The sequence below is a fragment of the Balaenoptera musculus genome, chromosome 1, assembly GCF_009873245.2.
Source record: "Balaenoptera musculus isolate JJ_BM4_2016_0621 chromosome 1, mBalMus1.pri.v3, whole genome shotgun sequence".
In the NCBI taxonomy this organism is placed as follows: Eukaryota; Metazoa; Chordata; class Mammalia; order Artiodactyla; family Balaenopteridae; genus Balaenoptera; species Balaenoptera musculus.
The window spans coordinates 134,835,981-134,859,350 of NC_045785.1; the positions used below are offsets into that span (position 1 = coordinate 134,835,981).

A 23,370-nucleotide genomic window follows, 5' to 3' on the forward strand; every position below is an offset into this window, starting at 1 on the left:
TACATATATGTACTTTTTCATACTCTTTTGCATTATGGTTTATTACAGGATATTGAATGTAGCTAAATAACTTATTAAAGACAGAATCACAAGGGAAATTTGAAAATATTTCCAATTGAAAATGAAAATATAACATGTCAAAAATTGTGAGATGTAGCTAAAACAGTGCTCAAAGAGAAATTTGTAGCTCTAAAATGCCTAAATTAGAAGAAAAGAAAGATATAAAATCATCATTGACCTGAAGGTCTACTTAAGAAGTCTAGAAAAGGGAGGAGCAAAGTAAAGTCAAAATAGTAGGAGAAAACAAATAATAAAATCAAGAATAGACATTAAGGGCTTCCCTGGTGGCGCAGTGGTTGAGAATCTGCCTGCCAATGCAGGGGACGCGGGTTCGAGCCCTGGCCTGGGAAAATCCCACATGCCGCGGAGCAGCTCGGCCCGTGAGCCACAATTACTGAGCCTGCGCGTCTGGAGCCTGTGCTCGGCAACGAGAGGCCGCGACAGTGAGAGGCCCGCGCACCGTGATGAAGAGTGGCCCCCGCTTGCCACAACTAGAGAAAGCCCTTGCACAGAAATGAAGACCCAACACAGCCATACATACATACATACATACATACATAAAAAGAATGTAAGCAGACAAGAATAGCATTAAAAAAAAAAAAAAGAATAGACATTAATAAAATAGCAACAATTAACAAGGCCAAATATTGATTCTTTGTAAGATCACCAAAATTGATAAACCATTAACTAGTTAAATTAAAAAAAAGAGAGGACACAAACACCAATTTCAGGAAAGAGGTTATATCGTTATAAATTCTACAGATACTAAAAGGACAATAAGGAAATATTATGAACAACTGTGCCTATCATTTGACAACTTAGATGGAATGGACAAATTCCTCAAAAGACACAAATTACCCAACTGAGGCAAGATGAAATAGAAAATCTGAATATCCCTGTAAGTATCAGGAAATGGATTTTTGTTATTTAAAAAAAACAGGGCTTCCCTGGTGGCGCAGTGGTTGAGAGTCTGCCTGCCAATGCAGGGGACACGGGTTCGAGCCCTGGTCTGGGAAGATCCCACATGCCGCAGAGCAGCTGGGCCCGTGAGCCACAGCTACTGAGCCTGCGCGTCTGGAGCCTGTGCTCCGCAACAAGAGAGGCCGCGATAGTGAGAGGCCCGCGCACCGCGATGAAGAGCGGCCCCCGCTTGCCGCAACTGGAGAAAGCCCTCGCACAGAAACGAAGACCCAACACAGCCAAAAATAAATAAATAAATAAATAAATAATTAAAAAAAAAAAAATAACACAACGAAAATTTAAAAAAAAAAACAAAAAACAAAAGAAAGCAAAATACCTCTCCACAAAAGAAGGGAGAAGAAGAAAAAACTCCAGGCCCATATGGTTTTATTGGTGAATTCTGTCAAACTTTTAAGGAGGAAATTATATTAATCATACATTGTTTCTTTCATAAAATAGAATGAGTTGGGGAGTATTTTCTATGAATACATTATCCTGCTACCAAAACTTGACATAGACATTACAAAAAAACCCAATTAGATCATGTTTATCATAACATAGGATAAAAAATATTACAAAATAATAGTAAATTGAATCCAGCAATATGTGAACAAGAGGGTATTTTCCCCCAGCAATACAAGGTTGGAGTAACATTTCAAAAGGAATTAACATAATTCACCATGTTAACAGAATAAGGAAGAAAATCATATGATCATTTTAGATGCAGAAAAAGAATTACCAAAATTTAATACCCATTTGTAATCAAAACTCTCAGAAAAATAGGAATAGAATAGAACTTCCTCAACCTGGTAAAGGATAGCTATGAAAAACCTATACTTGTCATACTTAATAGTAAAACACTGGACACTTTCCCCCTAAAATCAGGGCTACCATGTCCATTCGCACGGCTTTAATTCAGTATTGTACTGGAGGTCCTAGACAATGTAATAAAATAAGAAAAAAATAGGCACAAAAACTTGAAGTAGTGAAACTGTCATTATTTGTAGAAAACATGATTGCCTACATAGAATGTACTAAGGAATCCATGAAAAGCTATTAGAACAAATAAGTGAATTTATTAAGGCCAAAGTTAATATAAAAAAGTTGTATATTATATGGATTAATAATAAAAATAATATAATATAGATTAATATAAAAATCTGTTATATTTCCATATGGAGGCAGCAAACAATTGGAAAATGAAATTTTTAAAATTCTATTTACAATAGTGTCAAATTACTTGAAAATAAGTCTAACAAAGAAACATAAGACACCTGTACTGAAAAATACTAACGTTGCTGAGAGAAATTAAAGAAGACTAAATGGAGAGCTGTAACATTCATGGGTAAGAAGCTTAGTATTGTTATTAACCTATAGATTCAGTATTGTCCCCATCATAATTCTTGTAGGCTATTTGTAAATACTGACAAATCCATAAGTTTGTTATATATGAGAGTACATAAGGAGTTCAGTTCTTATGCACTCAAGTGATTTTTGATGGAGATGCCAAAGGAATTCAATGGGGACAGGAAAATCTTTTCAACAAATGATGGTGGAACAACTACTTATGTGGGAAAAAAATAAATCTCAACCCCAACCTCACACCATGTACAAAATTAGGGATATATCATAGACATAAATGGGAAAAATTCAAAATTAAAGCTTCTAGAAGAAAACTTTATTTACAATCTGGGGATATTTAAGAGTTTCTTAGGACATAGAAAGCAATAATCATTTAAAAGAAAATTGATAATGAGACTTTATCAAAATTTTACTATTTAGGAGACTCCATTTAAAAATTAAAAGGCAGACCACAGACTGGGAAGAAATATTTACAATCATACATCTGAAAAAGGACTCATATCCAGAATACATAGAGAACCTTCTATATCTCCATTACAGAAAGCCGAACAACTCCATTAAAAAAAGGTTTGAGGGCTTCCCTGGTGGCGCAGTGGTTGAGAATCTGCCTGCCAATGCAGGGGACACGGGTTCGAGCCCTGGTCTGGGAAGATCCCACATGCCGCGGAGCAACTCGGCCCGTGAGCCACAATTACTGAGCCTGCGCGTCTGGAGCCTGTGCTCCGCAACAAGAGAGGCCGCGATAGTGAGAGGCCCGCGCACCGCGATGAAGAGTGGCCCCCGCACCGCGATGAAGAGTGGCCCCCGCTTGCCACAACTAGAGAAAGCCCTCGCACAGAAACGAAGACCCAACACAGCCATACATACATACATAAATAAAAAGAATGTAAGCAGACAAGAATAGCATTAAAAAAAAAAAAAAAAAAATTAAAAAAAAAAAAAAAAAAAAAGGTTTGAACAGACACTTCACAAGTGTAGATGTATGAGTGATTAATAAACACAAATGCTAGTAAACTCATACATTTTTGGTTCAAGTATAAAATGGTACTACTTTGGAAAATGTTCTGACAGTTTGTTATAAAATAAATGTATATTTACTCTTTGATCCAGAATTATACTCTTTGATCCAGAATTATTAATTCAAGAGAAATCAAAGCCTATGTCCCCCCAAAAGACTTGTACAATAATATTTGTAACAGCTTTATGCTTAATAGCCACAACTGGAGAAAACTCTATTATTCATTAGTATGAAAATGAATAAAGAAATTGTGGTATATTCTTACAATGAAATACTATTCAGCATTAAAAATAAATCAACTACTGATAGATGAATCAACATGGATGAATTTGAGAAACGCTTGCTGCTGAACAGAAGAGTATACAGTGTAGGATACCTTCTATTTGAATTGCTAGGATAGCCAAAGCTAATTTATGGTGGAAAAAGAGAGTTGTTTTTCTCTGGGAAAGAAAGAACTTGCTGAGTGATGGAAATGTTTTATATCTTAAATATGAGTTTGCAGCACACAGTGTGCATTTATCAAAGCTAATTGAATGATAAACTTAAGTTTTATACATTTCAGTGTATGTAAATTTTATGTTTAAAAAACCAACAGATATTGAACTCAGTTAATTATGTGCATACTGACATATTTTGGGGTAAAGGGTACTGATGTCTGCAGCTCGTGTTGAAATGCTTAAAAAAGGTAAGATGGTTTGGTAGGTAGATGGCTATATAGATGATAAAGGAAATATAGCAGAATACTAATAATTATATAATCTAGGTGGCGGATGTTCACTGTCCAAGTCTTTCACCTTTTCCTGTGTTTAAAAATTTTCATAAGAAAATACTAGGAAAAAATGAACAAGAAAGATTGAAGCGAAAGTAACAGGCATTGAAAACAGGCAGAGAAGAGCCAACGTATGAAATAAAACCAATGATGGAACAGAACAAATATTGAAAACTATAATTTGAGTGAACTTTACTGAAATAGAAGACTTGAAATTATATATTGAAAGAACACACAGCATACCTGAGAATATCAACCCAGAATGACAAACACCGAATTATTGGACTTAAAGAAAAAAATAATCCTTTGAACAAATGAACAAGTGACTTATAAAGGAGACAAAATTAGGTTATAGAACATTTTCAGTGTTCTTCTAAACATTCTCATGTTTAGAAGAAAAGGGGTTTAAAAAATAACATATTTTAAACACTCAAGGAAAAAAAAATGTGAGCCAAGGATTTTATGGCTAGCAAAATTGACTTTCAACTATACAGAACTAGACAAGCTATTGCTGCCATGCAAGAATTCAAGAACCATTGTTCCCATGAGACCTCACGGAGTCTACTGAAGAATGAACTTCAGGTAACCAAAATCACTTGAGGGACAGCAACAAAAGAACTGAACGTGAGCGCCACTTATAAAACTAAGACCAAATGAGGGTTAGAAAGAAGAGAATATAGTATATAATGGCTATATACTCTGACAATATAAAGGACAATTACACAAAATGGTAGAAAGAGAAGGGGTGAGCATAGGAAAAAAATGTTAACTGCTTTTATTAATTATACTGGTGATGGTAATGTGAGTACTGTTTTTTTTGAGACTATTGAGTAATGTGATATAGAGCAGCAGTCCCCAACCTTTTTGGCACCAAGGACCAGTTTTGTGGAAGACAGTTTTTCCACAGATGGAGAGTGGGCATGGTTCAGGCGGTAATGTGAGCAGTGGGGAGCAGCAGATGAAGCTTCGTTCGCTTGCCCGCTGCTAACCTCCTGCTGTGCGGCCCTGTTCTAACAGGCCGTGGACCAGTACCAGTATGCCATCCGGGGGTTGGGCACCCCTGATATAGAGCATATTAATAATTATGGGATATATGGGGGTAATTATGAGATAATTTTAATTGTATGTACAAGGATTTCTAATTGCATAAATTGAACCTGGAACATCTTACCATTCCAGACCAGCAAGGACTATTAAAGACTAGGTTCACATTAGAAGGGCTTAGGAATCCATGTGAAGTGTTACTTCAGGTTTCAATAAGGATAATAATTGCAGTGGTTTGAAGCCCATCAAATATGTTTAATTCTATGAGTTCATATGATATTAAAAACTAATTGGTTATCATGGAAGATGATAGAGAACCAATTCATTACCTTAGAAAATGGTAAATAAAGAGAAAGAGCCAGTCACTTACCTCACTTTCCTGAATGAACTGGTAGGACTGTGTAACCAAATAGCAGATGAGGGGAGCATATCTCTATAAAATATTCCAACTAAATAACAAAAAAGAATTTATAGAATTAGAATATCACTATGTTAAGCCTCTCAGTAAAATAGTAGATCAGGCATTGACCAGTAATGGCTCCTAACAACACCAAGAAAAAAAAAAAAAAAGACAACCAGACATTATATGTACCTCTTTTTAGAACATGGCATCACTAATAGTGTTGTCATAGGGGTGGAGCATGAGTCTGATCAAGCCACTGGGTCCAGCTGCCAATTTGCAGAAAATAAAGTGTTTGCACTACGAGTGTATCATCTACAAAATCTACTCCATGAGGAAATGAAATCATGTAATAGGATATATACATATATTTGAAGGCATAAATATAAACTCTAAGGAAAAAATAAAACAACCAAAATGGATTGGAGATGGAAGAGAAGTAAGAGAGTGGGAGTAGAAATACACCAATTACTTTCTTGCTTATGGTTGGGAGTATATAAAGAAGATAACATAACAAAGGACCTAGGGCAGTGTATCTGACATATCAATGGATGGACCAAACTAACTTACTAAAAGAAACTGCTTCTGAGATAGGATTACTCAACTGTGTTTCATATAAGGATTTGGAATTACCTCCGTATTAACTCATTAAAAATACAACAGGTGTAATCTATTATGTTGAAGCATGATGCATGTTCAAGTTTTGACAGTTTCTGGAAAGATTCACAAGAATCTGCTGGTGATGGTTTGCACAAGAAACTGGTAGTAATGGTTACCTCCAAGGACGTGATCTCCTGGTCAACTGAGGGATGGGAGTGGGCTGGAGACTTAGTTTTTGCTGTGTACCTTTTTAAAACTTCTGAATATCACTTATTCAAAAAATTGATAACTTACATTAAAAAGAATCCTTCCCAACCTAGTCGTGTGTTCAGCTGAATTGCACATCATAGTACTGGGCACTTACCGAGAAGGTAAAGAAACCATTAGAGAGTAATGAACATAAAAAGAAAAGAAGTCATAATGTGTAATGTACAAAGAAGTAAGTAGAAGTACCAAATCTAACTCACCACCACGCTTCTTCTGTCCTCTACCAGTTCTTTTTGGGATATCTGTGATTGGCTATAGATGTGATACTAATGACCCTTTTAAACCGTGACTTGACTGACGCTGGGCCCCGTTTTTACAAGTGTCCTGGGAGCAGTCAGTAAAGAGTTGAGTTGGGTCTCAGAGCATTACACCAACAAGAAGTATGCACTGCAGAAATCCCACCCTTTGTCAAGGGTCAGTCCTTTAGAACTGTTTGCCTTCTGTGTTCCTGTTGATCTTCCCCAAGGTGATTAAGTTAGAGCAGGGATTTATTTCCTACTAACACCTAGTCAAGAGGAAGAGAGCAAGAACTACGGTTAGCTCAACAACTGCTTTGCCTTGGTTATGGAGACAAAAGTTTAAGAATTCAGACATTTTAATGGGACGTCTTTATTAACAAGGGCAAACTTACCAATTCACTGTGCAGTTTAAACCAAACATATTTGTTATCTATCTTATATATATTCTCTTCTATCTGTATTTGGTATAGTTCTTCTTCTTTTCCAAGGTGAGAAAATCAGACAGTTATAGGAAATACATTGACACCTGCCTATTTATCCCAACTTCCAGGGTGAAATAATAAACAAAATTTTTAAGGAAATGTTTAAAAATAGTATTTTATTGCATGTGGAAAGTGGTAGTGAATATTCTTTCTCTGAAAATAGAGAAATATCAAGTTTTATTATGATTTTTGTATTTTGTGTGTTCCCCTCTTTTTTAAAAAAGACTTTTTGCTTTATAATCAGACATTGTGAAAAATGAGAGGTAAAAATGTCCCTTAATTTTCTTTTCAATTTAACATATGCTCTAAAAGGAACTTGAAGTTGGCCTAGAAGTTTATGGTGAGGGATTATAGGTCTCTTGGTTTGTATTACACTTGCATGGAAGCAAGGGTTTGTTGTAATGCCTGAGTTAACTCACCCTTACAAATTTAGTTTGGCTAAGTCCAAATTAAAGCATTGTCCATGGGCACCTGTATATGTTATATTATTGTTTTGGTTTTTTTTTTGTTTTTGGTTTTGTTTTGGTGACAGGTAATTTTTAAAGAGCAACTTTCACCCAAAAAACTGGGCTTCTTAAATGCGACCGAGCTTGTTGGAGCTCTTAGTGACATTCTCCATGTTGAGTTCAGGGAAGGAGAACAAGACTTGCTGGTGTTTGATGCTGATATGAAGCCTCTACCACCTGGTGAGTTGAATTACAATATGATGCAAACCTGATTTTTAATTGTCTCTGTAAGAACAAGGAAAAAGAGAGCACTGGTTATGTAAGTAGGCGTTATTGTAACCACATCAACCAAACAGATCACACATTAGCCTTGAAAATGTTTTGTATATAATGACCTCCTTTCTGGTGATATATGTTGCAATGAGGTTACTGTATTAAAATCTGAGTTTTTTAAGTTTACTTTCTTCATTGTCCAGATTTTTTAATAATTCTGAAGAAATAAATTTCCTGAAATGGTGTTCTGAGGGGGAAGCACTAGATAGTTCAGTGGTTCTTAACTCTGTTTAGAAATATATGGAGGTTCTTAGAAATACATGGACGTTCAGAATAAATGGGTGTGCATTGAGACTCAGCAGTTGTAATTAAAAAAAAATAACATTTTATTTTGAGATAATTTTAGGTTTATAGAAAAGTTGCAAAGATAGTACAGAGTTCTCATATGCCCTTCCTCCAGTTTCCCTCTAATTTTAACATCTTACATTACCATGATATATTTATCAAAACTAAGAAATTAACATTGGTACATTGCTATTTACTAAACTCCAGATTCTATTCCGATTTTATCAGTTTTGTTCTTTTTCTGTTTCTGGATCTACTCCAGGATATCACATTGCATTTAGGGCACTTGACTTTTGTTTTTGTTTGGCTTAGTGGTTTTTTTCTTTTGAAATTTTTATTGAGGTTATTGTAGGTTCACTTGCAGTTATTAAGAACGAATACAGAGAGATCCCATGTACTCCTTCCTCAGTTCCCTTAATGGTAATGTCTTGCCATCTATAGTACAATATGATACTTATATTTTTATAAGTTTCTACAAGTGGCTATAGTGGACAGCTGTGTGTTTTTTTTACAAAATGTAAATGTATCTTTGTTGATTTTTCTGATTAAAATAACTTACATTCATTCTAAAAAATTCAGATAGCACAGATGAGTAAAAAGTTGAAAGTGAATATTTCTCTTCATTTTACTCCCACCAAAAATGCCATTAGAATTTTTATATAGCCTTCCAGACTTTTAAAAATGTATATGTGAGCCTAGCTGCACTTAGAAAAAATTACAAAAGCAGTATTTGCTTGTTTAAACAATTCCAGCAATGCAGAGGTAGTAACTAGTAGTAATAGTTTTAGTGGTTTTTCTCTGGACCTCTTCTCTATAATTATTTATCATATGTATAATTTTCTTCCACAAAACAGTATTGTATAAACATTATATAAGTCCTTGCTTTTTATACTTCATAGAGGTAATATTCTATAACAGCATATACAAGTTTATTTCTTCCTTTTTGACTACATATAATTATTTTATGTAACTGTATTATAGTTTATTTAACCAGTCTCCTGTCAATGGACATGTAGAGAGTATCCATATTTTTATCATTATAAAAAATACAGTGATAAATATTCTTGTACCTACATCTTTGTACAGTTACTAGTTTATTTCTTTAGGAGCCACTATGGTCTTATGTCTATCTGGGGTCTGTTTTAATGTGTCAGCCTCCTATAATCATCATACACATGTAAATTTGTATGGTTGTATGGTCAAAATATGTGATTGGTTTGGGAATTCCCTAAAAATTAAGGCATTGTATTATGGACTATTAAGTAGTCACATACGTTGTACATTAAGCAACAATGAATGTTCACAACTAAAGCTGAACAAGAAATAAATTGAAATCAGGATGTTGTAAAATAAAACCTTTCACCAAAGTTAAAAAAACCTTATCAGACTTGCCCCCCCCCCCCAACATAAATAACGTAAGATTTTTTCCTATCTGGAACTTCCCTTACATCTCTCCATACTGAAAGGTCTGCAAAGACAGGTTCATATCTCTCATCTATCATTATCTGCCCAGTGCCTGGCACATAGAATGTGCTTAGTAACAGTTTCCAAATTATTTTAATAGATATACATAGGCTCCTCTATTGGTCATTTCAGATGGAGCTGTGTCATCAGTCAGAAATTCATGTTTAGTTCAATCAGATAAGAAAATAGAAGCCAAAGCTTGTGTGTCCAGTCCTCCTAGAAATTCACTGTCTACTACTGTTATCAAGGAGACTACACGGGATTACCCTTCAAAAAACCACAAAGAGCCAGAACAGAAGATTTGCAAGAAGCCTAATCTGGTGGTAAAGCCTTTACAGCTGGTGAGTAAGGTTTGATGGCTTTGTGCCCTGGAGATTCAGCATTATGGAAAGTAACTGAATGAATGTTTCTTTACACAAAAATTCTGTTTGAGAAAAGTCTTATTTCTAGATGTATGATTTCTTAGGCTAGACCAGAACTTTGGTCTGAAGTCACCTTATGCAGCATTTATTCTGGTTTTCAGCCTTTTGTATAACTAGCTTTTCTTGAGTCTCATTTCAGGCTTTTCAGTTGGCTTCGAAGATTTGACAGTTGTTTCAGGATAACATTGCTGATTCTCTGTCCATGTGTTTCAGTAGGCTTCACCACCCTCCAGGGCTTTTGAGGGAAGAATTGAGGAGCTCTGTTGTAGCCGTATGCCTCAGCAGTGCTGCAGGTTGCCCCTGCACCTAGCCTCAGTTAGAGGGTGTTTTTATTGTTTTTCTCCTTATTATATCTCCACACACACTTCTCCCTTTTTGTATTCTCGTCTCCTATTACTTATTTTGTAGTTACTAAGGAATTAATTGCTTACTCTTCTTGCCTTCTGCCCTTTACACCTGGCTTCTTTCATGGAAGGAAAACATTTTGTTTGGAGAGCCCGCTATATTTTCTAGAGGACAATAGAAAGGCCTGAAGGAACATAATATATTTGAGAATGAGAGTGTTTGAGAAACCGTATTTTTGATCGGAAGACTAGTCTGAAATTTAATCCATTCTTTTTTTTTAAATTTTAATTATTTTGTTTTTTTTTTGGCTGTGTTGGGTCTTCGTCACTGCGTGCGGGCTTTCTCTAGTTGCGGCGAGCGGGGGCTACTTTTCGTTGCAGTGCGTGGGCTTCTCTTTGCAGTGGCTTTTCTTGTTGCGGAGCACAGGCTCTAGGCACGCGGGCTTCAGTAGTTGTGGCACGTGGGCTCAGTAGTTGTGGCTCACAGGCTCTAGAGCGCAGGCTCAGTATTAAGCCTTAAAAGTATTAAGTACTTAAAAGTATTAAGTATTAGTTGTGGCGCAAGGGCTTAGTTGCTCCGCGGCATGTTAGATCTTCCCGGACCAGGGCTTGAACCCGTGTCCCCTGCAATGGCAGGCAAATTCTTAACCACTGTGCCACCAGGGAAGCCCTGAAATTTAATCCATTCTTTTTTTTTTTTTTTTTAAATCCATTCTTTAAAGTTGCCTTTGTTGGTAGAATTGGGTAGGATGAGACTCTTAGTTCAGCCTAAGTATTTGAAGTACGATGTTTTCAATTTTACATAGGGCAGTTGTGTGACACACTTTTCACTCTTTACCTAATATCGTAAGACAGTACTTTTAATATTTTAATGTAGGTAAGGATCACCTAGGGAATTTTTTTAAAGGCATAATTGTGGGCCTCACTTCTAGTGAGTGAGTCTGGGCTAAAGCCTAAGAATTTTCATTTTTATAATTTGCCAGGTGATTCTGATAAAGGTGACTCATGAAATATATTTTAAGAAACGTTGTCATAGAGTTTGAAATGTTACTCAAAGATTTATAGTGGTTTCTTTGATTTTTTTTTAACTTGTAGCAAGTAGAAATTAAATCACAGCTCAACTTGGCAATGGCAAATCATGATATCCCACCTGACGCTGTACGGGACAAGAAATTATGCAAACTACCCCCATTAGGTACCAGTACCCTCGTGGGGGTCTTTGTGGAGTATATCATCTCTCCTAGTCAATTCTACATCCGAATCTATAGCAGGGATTCATCAGAGTTACTTGAAGACATGATGATTGAAATGCGGTAGGAATCTGTTGTTTTCAATGTATTTTTCATGTATCTCATTCTAAGTCAGTTCTCAAACATTTTGGTCTCAGGGCTCTTAAAAATTAAGGACCCAAGAGAACTTTTGTTTATCAATATTTATCATATAGAAATTAAAACTGTAAAAAATTTAAAATATTGTTTAAAAATAATGATAAATTCATTTTTATGAATATAAATAACATTTGATGAAAAATAACTTTTATGAAAATTAGAAGAGTGCACTGTTTTACATTTTTGCAGATCTCTAATATCCGGCTTACTAGAAGAAAGTTGGATTTCAGTATCTGCTTCTGTCTTTAATTTCTTGAAATACATTATTTTGGTGGAAGTACATGAAAACATCTGGCCTCTGACAGATACATAATTGGGAAAAGGAGTATTTTAATAGCCTTTTCATAAAATTGTGAATACTCTTTGATAGTATACTGAAACTTGACAAGTGGTAGTTTCTTGAAGTTAGTTTCAGTGTGGAATTTGAACTTCTCAAACTCTACTATGTTAAAATACATTTTCTGCCTTTGCACTTTGAATGGATCCAGGACTAGCTATGTAATTGCAGGCTCCAGTGCAAAATTAAAATGTAAGACTCCTTGTTTAAAAAGTATTAAGAATTTCAAGACAACAGTAGCTTAACATTAAAGTAAGCATAGGGAACTTCTCAGTGTGGACTCAGTGGAACTGGCCCTGAATTTTACCACCATCTACGATTTTAAAACATCATGTATTGGTCTTTTGGAAAATATTGGTTCACTGAGTTATATAGATCTTCCAGATGTTGACATGTTTCATCACACAATATATCTTTAAAAAATCACATTCATTAATATTATCACTGACTGCATCAGAAAAGTATTAAGTATTAGGAAACTGTCATGTTTATGGTGGTGGATGCAGCATTGCCAAAATCCTAATTTTCATTTGAAAGCTTTTGAATTTTATCATTGACAATAAATACTGTCAGTGTTTTCCTTGAAGTGGCAAGCTTGCTTCATTTTTGAGAAAATGTGTGGCAAATACCCAAGTCGGAATAAACATAGTTTGTGAGTGACCTTTCAAGCAAAAATGGTGTTCCATGAAAATAGTGTCTAGTTCATCTTCCAAGTAAAAATAAATCTCCACACACACACAAAAAGCAGCTAATTCAGTTCACAGCTGAAATGCAAAAGTGCTTTTCATTAAAACAACTTGGGAAGTATTTTACTTGTACTTGCATTTTGTTACAGAGAATATTGAAAAGATAGTGGTTGAGATTTAATAAACTTAATAATTTTTATTGCTTTATCAAGGACATTCTTAAGTGAAAGTAGCCTCTTTTTTCTTTCTTTTTTATTTAATGTGAATGCATGGCAGTGAAAAATAAATGTTTACTAGTACAGTTGGATGCCACTGCCTTGATTTAGCAAAGGCACCGGGAATTTTACCCACTCTTGCTTTTACAGCATCAATGCAAATATTAACATAGTGAAAAGGGCAAATAACTATTTTTATAATAATACTAAAATATTAAAATAGCTTTGATCTTAGGAACTTTTTGAAAGGGTATCAAGGTCCCAGGGATTTGTGAACTACACTTAGAGAGCTACTGCTCTAAATTATCTTTTCTCTAGTGAAAAATCATGTCCTTTGTTAGTAGACACTATGTAAAATGTTTACATTTTCAGTTACTTTAGATTTATTCATGTACAACAAATGTCTGATTTTTACATTGGTGCCACATAGAAGAATAATTTACTTTGTATATCTGCAAAAGTTTTTTTCTAACTTTACCACATTATATACTCACCTCCCACCCAAGAACACCTGGCATAATGTTACATAATAATCACTTAGTTTCTGTTGGAAGAAGTTTGTTGATAAAGAGAAGGGATTTGGACAAGAAAAAGAAAATTAGTTGGTATTAATAATAAACATTACCAAATCAGAAAAAGTGAGGATTTTTTTCTTTGCTTTTTGCCAAGACATTCCTGCTCTTGATACATCAATAAAAATGATCTTTAATTTTTTCTTCCCCTATGGGTTTCTGTGTATTATGGAATTCCGCAGGCGCTGTTATTCTAATCAGCTGGTTTCTGATCGATATGCCATGCCAGAGTATTTTATCCAAACGGGACATCTCTGTTGTGTAAGGATTTCTGAGGATAAGTGGTGGTATCGGGTCATTATCCATCGAATTCTTGGGAAACAGGAAGTTGAAGTGTTCTATCCAGACTTCGGAAATATTGGAACTGTTCAGAAGTCCTCCCTGAGGTTCCTCAAGTGAGTTAATAAACTGAATAAGGACAACTTAAGTTTTGAGCTGTAATGCTGAAGCTCTGTGGGCTTAGGATCTCTCTTCCTTTCCTCCTGCCTCTCTCCCTCCATCCTACCCTCCATTCCACCCCCTTTCATCTTAGTGCAGGTTTGGCAAATGGTCATTTGGTCATTATAATCACAGTTGGATTACAGTCTCTCGCGTCTTCTTTCACATGACTGTGAATCTGAATGAACCATGAGACTAAATTTCAATCTTATGTTAAGAAAATCATTCTTTGGGTCATGTTAAGAGTTGCATTTATATAGCATGAAGGTTGAACTGTTCCTACCTATATTTTATTTATTTATTTATTTTCAGTTATACATATCCTACCTATATTTTAATTGCATGGTTTTCAAAGACTATTATGTTTTTACAAGTGTATTTCTTAGGTTACTTTAAAGTGTAAGACATTAATTTTAAAATGCATGAGTAAAATACTCTGAAATCGTGTGAAAAGCTTAAATCAAGGAATGGGTAAGAGATGCCATAAAATCCAGTTTTGAAATATGAATAAATATTCATATATTTGATTATCTGTTGCAGGTGCTGCTACACCAGGCTTCCAGCTCAGGCTATCCCCTGTTCTTTGGCTTGGGTGAGACCAGTAGAGGTATGTTTGCTTGTTTCCTGTTTAATCAGCAAACATTTGATGCCAAGAACAATTCTAGGTTCTCAGAATACAAAAATAAAACATAGAATGAGCCCTCAAAGAAATCATTGTAGACAGTATGAAAGATAGGCACGTAGACAGAAATAATTGTGCTGTGTCCTATTTGCTAGAAAATTTTGCAGCGTATGGTAGAGATGCAAAAGAAAGAGCGCTCATCTCTGTTCGGGGTAATCAGAGAAGGCACCATAATAGAGGTGGCATTTGCATGAAACTTTGAAGGAAGATTAGTTCTATAACTGGACAAACAAGAAAAGAAAGACATTTCAGGCAAAGGGAGAGCAGCATGAAATATCTCAAATATGAGGAATTTTAAGTGGTTCTGTTTGGCTACATAATAGAGGATGTGCTGGAATTGGTGCATGGCAAACGATGTCAGAGAAGTAGACAGTAAACTAAGGTGGAGACCCATAGCCATGTGCAGGAGTCTGGACACAATGTCCAGACTGGGGAGCAACTAAAGGGAACTGCCACAATCAGATATATGTTTTTTAAAGAATTCTCTAGTGGTGGGAGATGATTGGAGTGGGATGGAGCAGGAGGCATTTTCATCCATATACATACATTTGTTTATGTAGCTATAATTATGCACCTAATTTTATGTTTTTTCCCTCAGAACTCTTAATTATACATGCCATTCACATTTATTACACCATATTTGTCTGTTTAACCTAAATAACTTAGCAGTTGCTAACATATACGTGGATTATTCCTTACTTTTTTTTTATCTGAAAAACACAATAAAGAGAAAAGAAAAAGAAAAAACATTATCTGTAATTCCACCATTCAAATGCATTCAATTTAGAAATTTGATATGAGTTTCTTTCAGTTTAGTTTATTGGATGTTGGGGATGAGGGTTTTGTAGGGTTTTTAGGCTTATATAAAATAGTAATCATATTATTTTATATTCCATTTTTCCACTCAACATTATAGCATAAATACATTTACATGTTATAGTTCTCAATTTTAATAGGTACATAAGTAATCTATTAGCTAAACGTGCATTGTAGTCTGTTTAACTGTTCCTTTTTGTTAGACTAATTCAGTCCACTTCTGATTTTTGAGTATTATAAATGATTATGCAAAGTATGGTTTTTGTGCGAGTCACTACTCAGCATTGTTTTCTAGGGTGTATTTTAGCCCTGACTAGGTTTCTTTTTAGTACTTCCATCAGGGAGGCCAGGGCTAAATTTGTGACCCACTCATAGCCAATGTCCGTTACTCTCATATCAGCCAGGTGGCTTCCATTTTTCGTTTTCTTTGCAATTTCCTTCCTAAACTGCTTCTGGCCTTAGGGCTTTTGCCCATGCTGGTCACTGAAATAGCTTATTCAAAGAATTCTCATGGTTGGCTCCTTCTTGTCGTTCAAATTTAAGCCCAAATGTTATTTCCCCAAGAAGGACTTCCTTGACCAGTCAATTTAAAGTGCACTCTTCCTCTTCAGTCAAAATGATTCATCATCATTTTGTTTTATCTTTCTTTTAAAAAAAAATTTATTTATTTTGATTGGAGTATAATTGCTTTACAATGTTGTGCTAGTTTCTGTCGCACAGTGAAGTGAATCAGCCATAAGCACACACACATCCCCTCCCTCATGGACCTCCCTCCCCAACCCATCCCACCCACCTAGGCCAGAACAGAGCACCGGGCTGAGCTCCCTGTGCTATACAGCAGGTTCCCACTAGCTATCTATTTTACACATAGTAGTGTATTTATGTCAAAATTAATATCCCAATTCATCCCACCCTCCCCTTCGCCCACTGTGTCCACCCGTGCATTCTCTATGTCTGCCCTGCAAATAGTTTCATCTGTACCATTAATATTTATTTATTTATTTATATATTTATTGGCTGCATCGGGTCTTAGTTGTGGCATGCAGGCTCCAGAGTGTGCAGGCTCATTAGTTGCAGCACGCGGGCTCTCTAGTTGTGGTGCATGGGCTCCAGAGTGTGCGGGCTCAGTAGTTGTGGCACATGGGCTCTCTAGTTTTGGCTCACGGACTCCAGAGCACGTGGGCTCAGTAGTTGTGGTGCACGGGCTTTCTGTCCCATGGCATGTGGGATCTTAGTTCCCCAACCAGAGATCGAACTGGCATCCCCTGCATTGCAAGACAGATTCTTAACCATTACACCACCAGGGAAGTCCCTTGTTTTATCTTTATAACACTGTCTGGTGTTACCTTAATTGTTTGTTCACATACAACATTGTAGTTCCTGAGGTCAGGGATATTGTCTGTCATATTTACCACTGTATCTCCAGTGCCTAGATCAATGTTTGGTGCATGGTAGGTGCTCAATAAATCTTTTTAACTGAATGTATCTCATTCATATCTTTATTTCTATATCTTTGTTCTGGTTTGGTGAGCTAATACTCTCATATACAAAATCTAAAGCAGGCAGAAAAGTAGAAGTCTACCCTTGGAAGTCAAACCGCAATAGGTAAGATCAGGAATTTTTCAGCTTCTTTCCTGAGGTCACTCCCCAGTCTACAGCCTTGCTGGCTTGCAGGATTAGAGGACATTGTTTGGGAATAGCAGAACAGCTAGAAGTTAGGGTGTAATACTTAAAGGGTGGGAGCCATAGAATGGGTGCGTTCCAAAATCATTGTACGGATATAAAATCCGCCCAAATCCTTAGATGACAGCTAAACTTTGCAAGGACTGTAGAGAACCCAGTGGCCCTAGTGAAAAGTCACTGGCTTACCTATTCTTTTTCTCACCTTGTATGCCTCATTTTGAAGAGGGTTTTTAATCATTCCACTATGTTATTTCAGTGATTACTCTAGGAAGTACAGCATATGTGTGTAGCAGTGCAAGGACATTAGAACACGAATTTCTTTAACGTCCTTTTCTGATCTATTTTTGTTTTGTAATTAACGTTATTGTTTGTAACCCCTCAAGAAAATAACTGCATATAATAATAATAATGTCCATTTAGATTTAGTCACGTATTTCTCAGTTTCTTAGCTCTTCAGTCTTGCTGCTCAAACCCTCTGGGAACATTTTCTTTCTATTTGAACTGTATCTTTTAGGATTTCATTTTGTAAGGGTTTGTTGATGGCAAACTCAGTTATGTTCACCTGAAAATATCATTTTGTGCTTATTCTTGAAAGATATGTTCAGTAGGTATAGAATTCTAGGTTGGCAGTTACTATCTTCAGCACATGGCAGGTATCATTACACTGGCTTCTGGTTTCCCTTATGATATTTAAGCCAGCTGTCCATCTAATGGATGTTCCTTTGAAGGCAATATCCTTTTTGTCTGTGGCTGTTTTTAAGATTTCATATTCCTTACTTGTGTTCTTCAGCTTTTTTAAAAAGCAGGATTGATTTTTATTTTATAGATATTTGCTATCTGTATAGAAGAAAGACCTTCTCAATAATCCAGGATATTTCTTCTTTCTTTCTTTTTTATAAATTTATATATTTATTTATTTATTTTTGGCTGCTTTGGGTCTTCGTTGCTGTGCACGGGCTTTCTCTAGCTGCGGCGAGCAGGGGCTTCTCTTGTTGCAGAGCACAGGCTCTAGGCACGCGGGCTTCAGTAGCTGTGGCACGCAACCTCAGTAGTTGTGGCTCACGGGCTGTCAAGTGCAGGCTCAGTAGTTGTGGCACATGGGCTTAGTTGCTCCGCAGCATGTGGGATCTTCCCGGACCAGGGCTTGAACCCACATTCCCTGCATTGGCAGGCAGATTCTTAACCACTGTGCCACCAGGGAAGCCCTAGGATATTTTTTCAAAGGATACTATGCTTCTAACAATTTCAGGATGACATTAAAACTATCTGCTAATGAAATTGAAACTTGTAAATTTACTCTTTAGGAAACAAAATTATTTATTTGTAATTGAGGTAATGTTGATTTATAACATTATATAAGTTTCATGTGTACAACATTATATTTCTACTTCTGGATACCCTACCACGTGTTCACTACTAAAAATTTATTTTCCATCTGTAACCATAGTTGGCCTGACCCCCTTTACCCATTTTGCCCTCCCCCCTTCCCCTTCCCCTCTGGTAATCACTACTCTGTTCTCCATATATATGTATTTGTTTTTGTTTGGTTTGGTTTGTACATTATTTTATTTTTGTTTGTTTGTTTATTTGTTTTTTTTTAATACTCCACATCAGTGGAATCATGTGGTAGTTCTCTTTCTCTGACTTATTTTACTTAGCATAAAATGCTCAAGTTCCATCCATGTTGTTGCAAATGGCAAGACATTTATCTTTTTTTTAAAGCTGAGCAGTTTTCCGTCATGTACATGTATACCACATCTTCTTTACCATTTGTCTGTTGATGGGCACTTCAGTTGTTTCCATATCTTGGCTATTGTAAATAATGCCAAAGAACATGGGGGTTGAGGTATCTTTTCAGATTAGTGTTTTCATATTCTTTGAATAAATACCCAGAAGTGGGATAGCTGGGTCATATGATAGTTCTAATCTTAGTTTTTTGAGGACTCTCCATACTGTCTTCCATAGTGGAGGTACCAATTTACATTCCCACCAACAGGTTTCCCTTTTTCTCCACATCCTTGCCACCACTTATTTCTTGCCTTTTTGATAATAGCCGTTCTGACAGGTGTGAGGTGCTATCTTATCATGGTTTTGTTTTGCATTTCCATAGTAATTAGTGATGTTGAGCATCTTTTCATGTACCTGTTAACCATACGTATGTCTTCTTTGGAAAAATGTCTATTCTGTTCCTCTGCCCATTTTTAAATCAGGTTGTTTGTTTTTATTGTTTTGAGTTGTATGAGTTCTTTTTTTTAAAAATTTATTTATTTTATTTATTTTATTTTTGGCTGCGTTGGGTCTTTGTTGCTGCGCGCGGGCTTTTCTCTAGTTGAGGCGAGTGGGGGCTACTCTTCGTTGCGGTGCGCGGGCTACTCGTTGCAGTGGCTTCTCTTATTGTGGAGCATGGGCTCTAGGCACGCGGGCTTCAGTAGTTGTGGCTCGTGGGCTCTAGAGTGCAGGCTCAGTAGTTGTGGCGCACGGGCTTAGTTGCTCCGCGGCATGTGGGATCTTCCTGGACCAGGGATCGAACCTGTGTCCCCTGCATTGGCAGGTGGATTCTTAACCACTGCACCACCAGGGAAGTCCCTATAGTTTTCAATATACAGATCTTGCACCTCTTTGGTTAAATTTATTCCTAAATGTTTTATTTTGTTGCAATTGTGATTGTTTTCTTAATTTCTCTTTCTGCTAGGTCATTGTTAGCATATAGAAATGCAACAAATTTTTGTATATTGATTTTGTATCCTGTTACTTTACTCATTTATTATTTCTAAGAGTTTCTTGATGGAGTCCTTAGGGTTTTCTATATATAAAATCATGTCATCTGCAAATAGTGACAGTTTTACTCCTTCCTTTCCAATTTGGATGCCTTTTATTTCTTTTTCTTGCCTGATTGCTCTGACTAGGACTTCCAATACTGTGTTGAATAAAAGTGGTGAAAACGGGCATCCTGGTCTTGTTCCTGATCTTAGGGGGATAGCTTTCAATTTTTTTCCTTTGAGTGTGATGTTAGCCGGGGGTTTGTTACATGTGGCCCTTACTATGTTGAGGATATGTCCCTTCTGTATCCTCTTTATTGAGAGTTTTTATCATAAATGGGCTTTGAATCTTGTCAAATGCCTTTTCTGCATCCAGTGAGATGATCATATGGCTTTTATCCTTCATTTTGTTAATGTGGTATATCACATTGATTGATTTGTGAATATTGAACCATTCTTGTGTGGAATAAATCCCACTTAATCATGGAGTATGATCTTTTTGATGTACTGTTGAATTCAGTTTGCTAATATTTTGTTGAGGATTTTGCATCTATGTTCATTAGAGATAGTGGCCTGAATTTTCTTTTTTTGTGTTGTCTTTATCTGCTTTTGGTATCAGGGTGATGTTGGCCTTTTAAAATGAGTTAGGAAATGTTCCCTTCTCTTCAGTTTTATAGAATAGTTTGAAAAGGATAGGTATTAAATCTTCTTTAACTGTTTGGTAGAATTCACCTGTGGAGCTGTCTGGTCCTGGACTTTTGTTTTTTTGGGAGCTTTTGAGTACTGTTTCAGTCTCTGTGCTAGTGATCAGTCTATTCAGATTTTCTGTTTCTTCCTGATTCAGTCTTGGAAGTTTGTATGATTCTAAGAATTTGTTCATTTCTTCTAGGCTGTCTAATTTGTTGGTATATAGCTGTTCATAATATTCTTTTATAATCTTGTATTTATGTGATATCCGTTGTTATTTCTGCCTTTTGTTTGATTTTATTTATCAGGACCTTCTCTCTTTTTTCTTCGTGAGTCTAGCTAACGGTTTGCCAAATTTTGTTCGTGTTTTTGAAGAACCAGCACTTAGTTCGTTGATCTTTCCTACTGTCCTTTTACTCTCTATTTTATGTATTTCTGCTCTGATCTTTATTATTTCCTTCATTCTACTAACTTTGCCCTTTGTTTTTCTTTTTATAGTTTCTTTAGCTGTAAGGTTAGATTGAGATTTTTCTTGTTTCTTAAGAGTAGGTCTATATTGCTATAAACTTCCCTCTTTGTAATGTTTTTGCTGCATCCCATAGATTTTGGTATGTTGTATTTTCATTTTCATTTGTCTTCAGGTAATTTTTTATTTCTTCTTTGGTTCCTTCGTTGACCCAATAGTTGTTCAGTAGCATGTTGCTCAGTTTCCATATATTTGTGACTTTTCTAGTTTTCTTCATGTAGTTGATTTCTAGTTTCATTCCATTGTGATCAGAGAAGATACTTGATATGATTTCAATCTTCTTAAATTTAGTGAGACTTGTTTTGCATCCCAGCATATGGTCTATCCTTGAGAAGGTTTCATGTGCACTTGAGAAGAATGTATAGTCTGCTGCATTTGGGTGGAATGAATGCTCTGTACAAATCTATCAAATTCATCTTGTCTGTTGTTTCATTTAAGGCCAGTGTTTCCTCATTGACTTTCTGTCTGGATGATCTATCTATAGATGTAAGTGGGGTGTTATTAAAGTCCTCTACTATTACATGTTGCTGCCAATTTCTCTCTTTAGGTCTGTCAATAATTGTTTTATATATTTTTGTGCTCCTATATTAGGTGCAAGTATATTAATCGCTGTTACGTCTCCTTGATGTGTTTTCCCCTTTATTATACTGTCCATTTTTGTCTCTTGTTACCTTTTCTGCCTTGAAGTTTATTTTGCCTTATATGAATATGGCTATATCTACTTTCTTTTGGCTGCTGTTTTCTTGGAGAATCATCTTCCATCCCTTCACTTTGAGCCTATGTTTGTATTTAGAGCTGAGATGAGTCTCCTGGAGGGAACATTTAGTTGGGTCTTGCTTTTTAATCCATCCAGCCGCTCTGTGTCTTTTGATTGGTGAATTTAGTCTGTTTACATTTAGGGCGATTATTGATAGTTGGATGTTGGCTTTTTAGCTTTTGTTTTCTGGTTGCTTTAAATCTCCCATTGTTTCTTTTATTCCCCCATTGGTTCTTTTTCCTTGTGTTTCTGTCTGCCATTTTGGTTTGGTGGTTTTCTAAGATATTTTTCTTAGCTTCCTCTTTTGCTGTTTTTTGTGTCTCTGCTCTATTTTTATGTTCTGTGTTTACCCTGAAGTTTGTATAAGACATCTCAATTAAAATAGTCCATTTTCTGCTGATAGCATCTTATATTCATTTACCTATACAAGTTCCGTCCTTTTCCTCTTCCCCTATAAAATTTGTTTTTGTTGTCTTAAATTACCCCTTTTTATGTTGTGAGTTGTTATCAAACTAAGAGAGCTATATTTGTTTTTCTGCTTTATTTTTTTCTCCCTTTAGATTTTATACTATTTATTAATAAAGTGTTTAAAAATCTATTCTGATAGAGAGTTGCAGTTTTCCAGTTCTGTCTTTTTATTACTTTGCTCAAAGTTTTGTGTATTTTTGCCATTTTTTTTCTGGTTGAAGAGCTCCTTTCAACATGTTTTGTAAGGCAGGTCTAGTGTTGATGAACTCCTTCAGCTTTTGTTGGTCTGGGAAAGTCTTTGTTTCTCCTTCATATCTGAATGATAACTTTGCTGAAATAGGGTATTCATGGCTGACAGTTTTTATCTTTTAGTATTTTGAGAATGTCATTCCACTCCCTCCTGGCCTGTAGGGTTTCTGCTGAGAATCTACTGATAGCCTAATGGGGGCTCCTTTGTAGGTCACCATCCTTTTTTCCCTGGCTGCCTTTAAAATTCTGTCATTGACTTTTGACAATTTTAATATTATGTCTTGGAGGAGGTCTTTTTGCATAGAGGTAATTAGATATTCTCTTAGCTTCATGGGCTTGTATATCCAGTTTCTTCCTCAGGTTTGTATTATTTCTTTAAATAATCTATCTCTCTGCTGTCTTTTCCCTCTGTTCTCCTTCTGGGATACTCATTATCCTAATGTTGCCTGTCCTTAAAGAGTTGGAGAGCTCTTGTAGGATTTCCTCATTTTAAATATCTTCCCTTTCCTCTTCTACTTGTATCATTTCTAGATTTCTATCTTCAAGCTCCCTAATTTTCTCTTCCATATGGTCTGCTCTAGTCCCAGTCTAATGCATTCTTCGTCTCATTTA

At 35.9% G+C, this 23,370-nt stretch overlaps 1 protein-coding gene across 3 annotated transcripts in view; it reads left to right on the top strand.

The window, feature by feature from the left end:
* TDRD5 (tudor domain containing 5) overlaps window positions 1-23,370 on the top strand; it is a 95,244-nt gene that overhangs the window by 41,486 nt on the left and 30,388 nt on the right. For all 3 annotated transcript variants that reach the window (XM_036864700.1, XM_036864708.1, XM_036864718.1), the window contains exons 7-11: window positions 7,734-7,887; window positions 9,862-10,070; window positions 11,591-11,808; window positions 13,876-14,088; window positions 14,672-14,738. In XM_036864700.1, the coding sequence (XP_036720595.1) occupies window positions 7,734-7,887; window positions 9,862-10,070; window positions 11,591-11,808; window positions 13,876-14,088; window positions 14,672-14,738 (861 nt within the window). The remainder of the gene's footprint in view (window positions 1-7,733; window positions 7,888-9,861; window positions 10,071-11,590; window positions 11,809-13,875; window positions 14,089-14,671; window positions 14,739-23,370) is intronic.